Genomic DNA, 8,168 nt, shown 5'->3' with positions numbered 1-8,168 from the left:
AAGAGCTGCCGCTGAAAAAAAAAAAAACTATCCTAATGCCAGTGTGATTTATTTTTTGAGAAAATGACTTCCAAAAGTTATTTTGCTATCGTTCACCATTGTGGAGAAATTATAGATACTATAGAGGGAACAACTTTTAGGAGCAAGAATCCTATAGGGATTTTTATTAATTCAACAACTTCCTACGCCGACCTACAAGACAATATTTTGCAAAAGTTGGATCAGTTTGACAGGAAGCAAGTATCTGAGATCTTATATAGGCTCCCAATATCAATTAGTGGAGGACATGCTACATATCAGAGATTTCCGATACGCAGTGATAGTGATATGCAGGTTTTGTTTTACTGTCAATCAAAGTGTCCAGAGATTCGTACAATTGAGCTATTTGTAAGGATTGAGGAGATATTTGGGAGCTCTGGAGGATCTGCACCAAATGTACAGTCGAGAGGAATAGAAGGAAGCTCCGGTTCAGGACCTTTACTTGTGAGATCGCCTTCGTTTGCAGTATACAACAATCAAAATGTCAACGAAGAAGGCGATACAGCTCTTGGGGATAGTCGGTCTTCTGGACGACTAGTATTGGAAACCATAGAACCACCCACCCAGCATCCACCAAACCATGAAGCTTTCGTGGAGATGGTAGATGTTGCAGAGGATGTCATTCGAGATGAGGATGAAGAGTCGGTGAATATTCCGTATGATAGTGATGACAACCAAGGAAATGACCCGTTAACACAGACTCAACGTTCTAATTTAGAAACACAACACTATCCTAGTCATTTTTCCGCATTGAATCTAAGCGCGATGCAACAAGTTGATGCGGATTTGTCTGGGTTCATAAAGGAGGGAGAGTTCGTGATCGGACAACGCTTTCGAAGCAAAGACGAGGCTGTGCTTGCAATAAAGAACTACAACATTCGTCGAGCTGTGGAGTACAAAGTGCTAGAATCCGATCACAGAAAGTACTGTGGAAAGTGCAGACAGTCTGATCAAGGGTGTAATTGGTTGATCCGTGTATCATTGCGGCGAAAAAAAAGGTACTGGGAGGTTCGAAAGTACAACGGTCGACACACATGCCTTGCAATTAATGTCTCAAGAAACCACCGACAACTTGATTATCATGTTGTATGTTCTTCTATCTTCCCGATGGTGCAAGCTGATCCCACTATTTCAATTAAATTATTGCAGAATTCAATAGAGGGAAAATTTGGGTTTAGGTGCAGTTACCGAAAAGCTTGGCTGGCAAAACAAAAAGCAATTGCAAAGATTTATGGCGATTGGGAAGAGTCGTATAATCTACTTCCAAGGTGGATATTGGGAATCCAAATGACAATGCCCGGAAGTTTTGTGATGATGAAGACTGCCCCGGTTCGTGTCGAGGGTGTGGTTGACCCAAGTCGTGTGTTTTTTCATCGTTTATTCTGGACATTTCCACCGTGTGTAGAGGCTTTTAAGCACTGTAAACCTGTTATTAGTATCGATGGCACCCGTCTGTACGGGAAGTATGGTGGAATGTTGATGATTGCCATTGCACAAGACGGTAACTCTAACATATTGCCAATTGCTTTTGCATTGGTCGAAGGAGAAAATATGGAATCATGGAAATTCTTCCTTTCTCATATGCGGGAGCAGGTAACTTCTAAATTATATATAAGTACTTAACATGCAATTTGTAGGGTTTGCATAATTTCTATTTTCAATTGGACATTGAAATTCTCCCTAACTTATCTGAGGAAGCAGGTGACTCCTCAATCTGGCATTCTTGTTATATCTGACAACCATCCTGCCATTCAAGCTGCGCTGAATGCTGAAGGGAGTGGTTGGCACCCTCCTAGCGCTTATCATGCATTCTGCATTCGCCACTTGGCAGCAAACTTTGCACTCAATTTTAAGAGTAAGGATGCAAGAAAGGCACTTGTGAATGCAGCGTATGCGAAAACTGGGCTTGAGTTCCAGTACTACTTTGAGTTGATGAAATCTGAGAACTTGGAAATGTGTACATGGGCCAATAGATGCCCATTGGAACTTTGGACTCAACATCGGGATGAGGGTCGTAGGTATGGACACATGATAACCAACTTATCCGAGTGTGTGAATGCTGTCTTGAAGGGCGTCCGAAACCTTCCAATTACATCACTAGTGAGATCTACCTATTATCGGTTGGCGGAGCTTTTTGTTAGTAAAGGAAAAGAGGCTGAAGCCCAATTGGCTGCCGGACAACAATTTTCTCATGTTTTGACCAAAGCTATTGAGAAGAACAGGGAGGCAAGTGGTCAAATGAATGTCCACCTGTACGATAGAGAAAATTTAGAATTCACAGTGGCAGAAGTTGCTTCCACTGGTGGTTATAACTTTGGTGCATATAGAGTGTCTTTGAAAGAACGTCGTTGTGACTGCGGATATTTTCAAGCATTGCACTATCCATGCAAACATGTTTTGATAGCATGTGCATCTCAGAGAATTGATTGGACAACTTATGTTGATAATGTTTATCAGATGAGTAGTGTTTTCAATGTATACAAAATGGTTTTTTCTGCACCTCCACACGAGGACCATTGGCCGGTGTATGAAGGGCCTCTGGTGGTACCAGACCCAAGTCTGATGAGGGCTACTCAGGGACGACCGCCCTCTACCAGGCTTAGAAAGAACATGGATGAATTTGAGGAAAGGCAACCTAAGAGGTGTGGGTTATGCAGGCAACCTGGGCATACAAGGAGTAAGTGTCTACAGAATCAAGCATCTTCGTCTTCTCATGCGGGCAGCAATGGTTAGAGATAAGGGGTGGATTATTACCTGATATTTATTTAATGCTTTTTATATGTTGAACTAGTTTACGTTACGTTTTATGTGGTGTCTGAATAGATTATGTCTGATTAGGTTATGTTTAAGTCCACATCTTATGTTTTATTTGTGTTTATATCATGTAAAAGAAGTTGATATTTTGTTATGAATATCAAGTTCATGAAGAATAAACCTAAGAACATACATAACGTGGATATAGTAACAAACTAAAATAATATAATAAGTGTCATGAATATCAAAATGCAAAACAGTCCAACATATGTACATAAATAACAGAATAATGAGTACTACTTTGGATGCTTCTCAGTGAAACAAACTAATTAATCACTCTACTTGCCATATCTCTGGCCAAGTAGTACTCTGGTTGGTCCTCATTGGCATGTACAACGGGATGACCTTGATCACAGGCTGCATACGCTCGTGTTCCACTCAATCCAAATGCAACCCCATGATAATCTGTTGGCATTTGGTTCAAATCAACCCTAGAAGCATCCAAAACAGGCCTGTAGTCACCAGTTCCATGAGGAAATGTGTGGCTGAGGTGATCGACGTGGCTGAGATTTTGAATCCTCTCCTGGGAATGGGTTGAGATTGTCAACAGAATAACTGACCCAAAATCATTCATTGGCTCCACTGTGAACTCGATCCACCAAACTCATATAAGACCTGACCAAGCTCCACCACCTCCATTGCCGCCGCCGCCACTGCCACCAACTACTTGATTAGACATTTTATACAGTGTTATTTGATAATGTCGCAGCATCAATGACAAATAGGATGGTTATGGATATTGTATAAATTCGATGGAAGTATTGTAATCATATACTTACCTAGGAAGAAGTTAAGTGATTCATTGTTCGCACAATACATGCAGAAAAATGAATCACAGAAAGTGATTCTGTGATCCTAGATTGGCCTAGGAGGTTTCCCAGCTGGAGTGGCTGGACAAGATTTTAAGAACTGGAAGGTTATTTCTAGAAATATGTGATCCGGCCACTTGATATTTATTGAATTGATGAAGGAATTTAGACTTTATAAAGTGAAGGTAGATGGAACATATCAAAGGGTGATTCTGAGTTATGTGAAGTCAGTTTTGGGGTGTTCACTTTTTTGCAATCTGTCACATTAGTGTGAAGGATTGAAGGTGCACATTTAGAGGTACATGTGTGGTGCAGCTGAGTTTTAGCACAAATTTTTTGCACCACTTTGACAAGTATGGTGTAATAATTTTATTCTTTGTGAGGGGGTAGCAAATGACTGTGGAGGATTGAATTGGCATAACTTAGTTTGCGCAAGATCTTCCACATGATTAGTGTTGGTGTATGCTGTCGAATATGGGTTCTTTACTAATGTGTACCTTGCTACGGCGATCCTCTCCTTTTGTAGAGTTTTTAGCCTTTTCCAATATCAATGAAAAAAAGAAACAGCGGCTATCATTAATCCAATATGCTTTTTCGCTTTTATTTTTTGGTCTCAATTTATTAGCAGCAAGATGATTTTCTTCCTTCCTTTTTGTTTTCTTTCTCATTTGTTTTTTCATTTTGATTGGATCACTATATAACTTGAACTTTCTCTTCATTTGAAGAGTTTACATCAGGACTCAACTCTCTTTTCCTGCAAAGGTGTTCTTGTGCCAGGCAAAATCTGGTAGGAATTTTTCATCCTTTTCTATTTTTTCAGGTTTCAATTGTTATTTGGTTTACATATAACTTCAAAGTTCTTTTTTTCCCCCAAGGCACAAATGGGTCGTTAAACGTGCGAGTGATGCCTCCCACTCTGTTAGCAGCAGAAAAGGAAGAAGCCAAGGCTGTATTGATGCTGTTTTTGAAAAAAGAAGGCTTGAGCAATGCCATTGCAGCGAGAACTGTCAACAAATCAGATCCTTTTATTGATCACCTTGTCTCGGTGCTTCACTCTAAACACAAATCTCGGTACCTCGTAGGTTCGGTTGCAACACATTAATTACATCTCTTTTATGACTTTCTTCAACATTTAATCCTAGTAATCACAGTCTTCTTTCATAAAACAGGGAGAGAACTTACAACACTTGAAATCAGGGATGCTCTTGTCCCATACCTTGAATCTCTTCTCGAAGAGCACGGTGATAGTCTAGTCGATGTAGTCGAAAACTATCCAAATCCCCCGGTTAAGGAAAAACCAGCTGTGCAGGTTCCTCCTCCTACTCCAATAATAGACTCTAAGAAGCTTAGAACCGTGTCTCGAGTGAATGCAATAGACACGACTGCTGGCAATCTTCGCCCTCATATTGTCTATCTCATAGAGTTCGGTATGAGTATTGAGCAAATCAATGGTATTATTCGGCGATTCCCGTCTTTTGCCTACTACAGCTTGGAGGGTAAAATTAAGCCTGTAGTTGAGTTTTTTCTTGAACTTGGAGTTCCGAAAGAGGACATCCCCACCATCCTCACTAAAAGGCCTCAATTATGTGGAATCAGCCTGTCGGAAAATCTTAAACCCACCATGAAGTTCTTAGAATCCTTAGGCGTTGACAAGAAACAATGGGCGAAGGTGATATACCGCTTCCCGGCTCTTCTAACTTATAGTAGGGAGAAGGTGGAGGAGAGCATAGATTTTCTCCGAGAATCAGGCCTGTCAGACGATAACATAGGTAAGATCTTAACTCGCTGCCCCAATATTGTAAGTTATAGTGTAGAGGACAACCTACGACCCACGGCTAATTACTTCCGATCCTTGGGAGTGGATGTTGGTGTTCTTCTGTTCCGTTGTCCACAGAATTTCGGTCTTAGCATTGAGGCCAATCTGAAGCCTGTAACACAGTTTTTCTTGGAAAAGGGATACACTTTGGATGAAATTGGGACTATGATTTCAAGATTTGGTGCCTTGTACACCTTTAGCTTGTCAGACAATTTGATTCCGAAATGGGATTTCTTCATCACTATGGGTTACCCAAATTCTGAGCTTGTTAAATTCCCTCAGTTTTTTGGATACAGTTTGGAAGAAAGGATTAAACCAAGATATGCACGGATGAAGAGAGCTGGGGTCAGGTTATTGCTCAACCAGGTTCTGTCACTGTCTAGCCGGAACTTCGAAGAGGCCTTAGAAAAGAAACTGAAAAAGAATTCGAGTTGACCAGCTAGTTATAGCAGCAAAGTTGTTGTATCGGATCGGATCGGATAATGAAAGAGGACACTTTTAGACAATGTTCCAGACAACAAGATGCTCAACTCAACTCCAGTGTTTTGGGATCCATGACTGCAGCCGCTATTGGACTATTTGTTGTCAACGACTTCAGGAAATGTTTGCTCATACCCATGAACAAGATTCAAGTTGCATTGGAGGCTATGGGAACCAGAGAAACAGAGCATTGTTTAAGTTCTGGAGCAATTTTGGAGCATTACTGGTTCACACAAGCCAAAAAGGTTCCAAGCTATGTGAAAACTCCTCTAAAGTGAGAAAATAATCTATTGTTAACCCTTAAATCATCCTAGTTGATTATAAGTTGCAACAAAAATACATTGTGATCATAACCACACTAAAATAATTGAAGGGTGAATGGTTTCCTACTGTACCTTATACTTTAGTGTAAATGAACCATATACTCATATAGTGTCATAGCTTGTGATTATATGTAATTATCATTTTTAGTGTATTCCATTAATCTTATTCAGGGAAAATTAATACAAAGGACTATTAATATGGATTAACTAATAAAATGGACAAATTATATAAAGGGCCTATTAAGTAGTTAAAGAGCCTATAATTTAGTGATTTGTTCTTTTGCATATCCAATTTGAATTTGGGATTTGTATTCGATTTTCATTCATCTTTTTCAAATATCCTCTAGGAGTAACTTTTAACTTTATTGCTTTTGAGTAAAAGATTAATTATTTAAAGAGAACGACTAAAATTTTTTGTAAACGGTGAAAAATCTCTAAAGAATTTTTTCAAGTGATATAGTTTTTTTTTTTTTTTTTAAGGAAAAATGATATAGGTAAATACACTAAGATTAGGTTTGAGCCAAGTGGTGTGCATAAAGCAAATTTATTAGCTTCATGAAGGTTTCTCCAATTGGGATCATGGCCTTTGAAACTGTTTTGCTAGACCTAGAGATATAGAAATAGGATACAGAAATATAGAATCGTGTTTGACAGATGAGATATGAACAGAGAAATTGTATCCAAAGACACTGAATTAGTATATTTTGTCTCTACCCTGACAGGAATGACACAGACACTAACAAGGTGCACAACTTATTTTTCATTTTTTCTTTCATTATTCTTGTTAATTTTTCATAATTATACTTTTTATTATTATATTTTTCTTAAATTTTTTTAATGGAAAAAAAAAGAATAAATTAAATTTTCATAATTTTTTTAACTTTATCACTAAACAAAATATAAGAACATAAAATTCTGTATCTCTATCCTTTATGTCTTGTTCTCAAAGTCTTGTTTTGTCCTGTTGTTCTAAAAAACAAACGCATCCTTGGTTACTATCCGGGCCAAGTTAAAAAAAAAAAGGTAAAAGGAAAATGTTTAGATGTTAAAAGACATGAGCATCTTATCCGAAGTTTTTTCCTATGCAAAGTTGAAATAATAAAGCCAGTACATGGTATATGGTAATTACTCGATGAACACGAAATCAATGTTTCTGTCCAACAAACAAAATCGATTAGCAACAAATTGACCAATTATTATTATTATTATTATTATTATTAGAACCTCTGATGGAATAAGCTTAATTCTTGTGAATTGTTTTCCCTGATATTAATGATTGTACTTGAAATACACGAATGAAGTGAGAGAAAGATTGTGTTTTGGATGAATTCCTTGAGAGAATCATCTCTCAGCGTCAATATATATATATATATATATACTAGACAAACAATGTTGCATCTCATTAAATTCTTAGATTTCATCAACGATACTTAACTCTTTCACATATTCTTTTACCAAAGGCCTGCAATATAAGGACAGAAAATTTCTTCAATGACTGAAACTTATAGATGAATGGAATTAATAAATAATTCTGAAATGTAGAAATAAAATCACCCCTTCATCTCATTTGATTCACCTCCATTTTTTTTTGTGGCATATCCGAATATGCTTTTAGTTATACCTCTCTTATGCTTTTCAAGGATTCTTCGCTACCCCTTTATTTGTTTCAACATATGTTGTTACTATTATTGTTATATGGTTATAAATATCAAAGCACCACTTAGACATAATAAATTTTGAGAATTTGATGTTTAGTATGTTGTGTTTGATCTCAATGTTACCTCATAATATTTATTTATAGTTTTCCATATTTTCCTTTCTTTGCTTTGTTATAAGATATGAAACAATATTTTTGTACATAAACATATAACATTATTAGACCTCCAT

At 37.6% G+C, this 8,168-nt stretch overlaps 1 protein-coding gene across 4 annotated transcripts in view; it reads left to right on the top strand.

The window, feature by feature from the left end:
• Positions 1 to 6,438, top strand: part of LOC107622902 (transcription termination factor MTERF5, chloroplastic) — a 7,461-nt gene extending 1,023 nt beyond the window's left edge. Inside the window, exons 3-5 of one of the 4 annotated variants that reach the window (XM_016324975.2) lie at positions 4,388 to 4,449; positions 4,538 to 4,744; positions 4,832 to 6,438. In XM_016324975.2, coding sequence (XP_016180461.1) covers positions 4,388 to 4,449; positions 4,538 to 4,744; positions 4,832 to 5,913 — 1,351 coding nt within the window. In that variant the 3' untranslated portion in view covers positions 5,914 to 6,438. Of the gene's footprint in view, positions 1 to 333; positions 1,633 to 1,740; positions 2,948 to 4,387; positions 4,450 to 4,537; positions 4,745 to 4,831 lie in introns of those variants that run through there. The other 3 variants (XM_021114186.1, XM_021114185.1, XM_021114184.1) reach the window with 3 other exon arrangements.

Source organism: Arachis ipaensis, chromosome B10 (assembly GCF_000816755.2).
Source record: "Arachis ipaensis cultivar K30076 chromosome B10, Araip1.1, whole genome shotgun sequence".
Classification (NCBI taxonomy): domain Eukaryota; kingdom Viridiplantae; phylum Streptophyta; class Magnoliopsida; order Fabales; family Fabaceae; genus Arachis; species Arachis ipaensis.
This window is presented reverse-complemented; position numbering and strand designations above follow the sequence as displayed.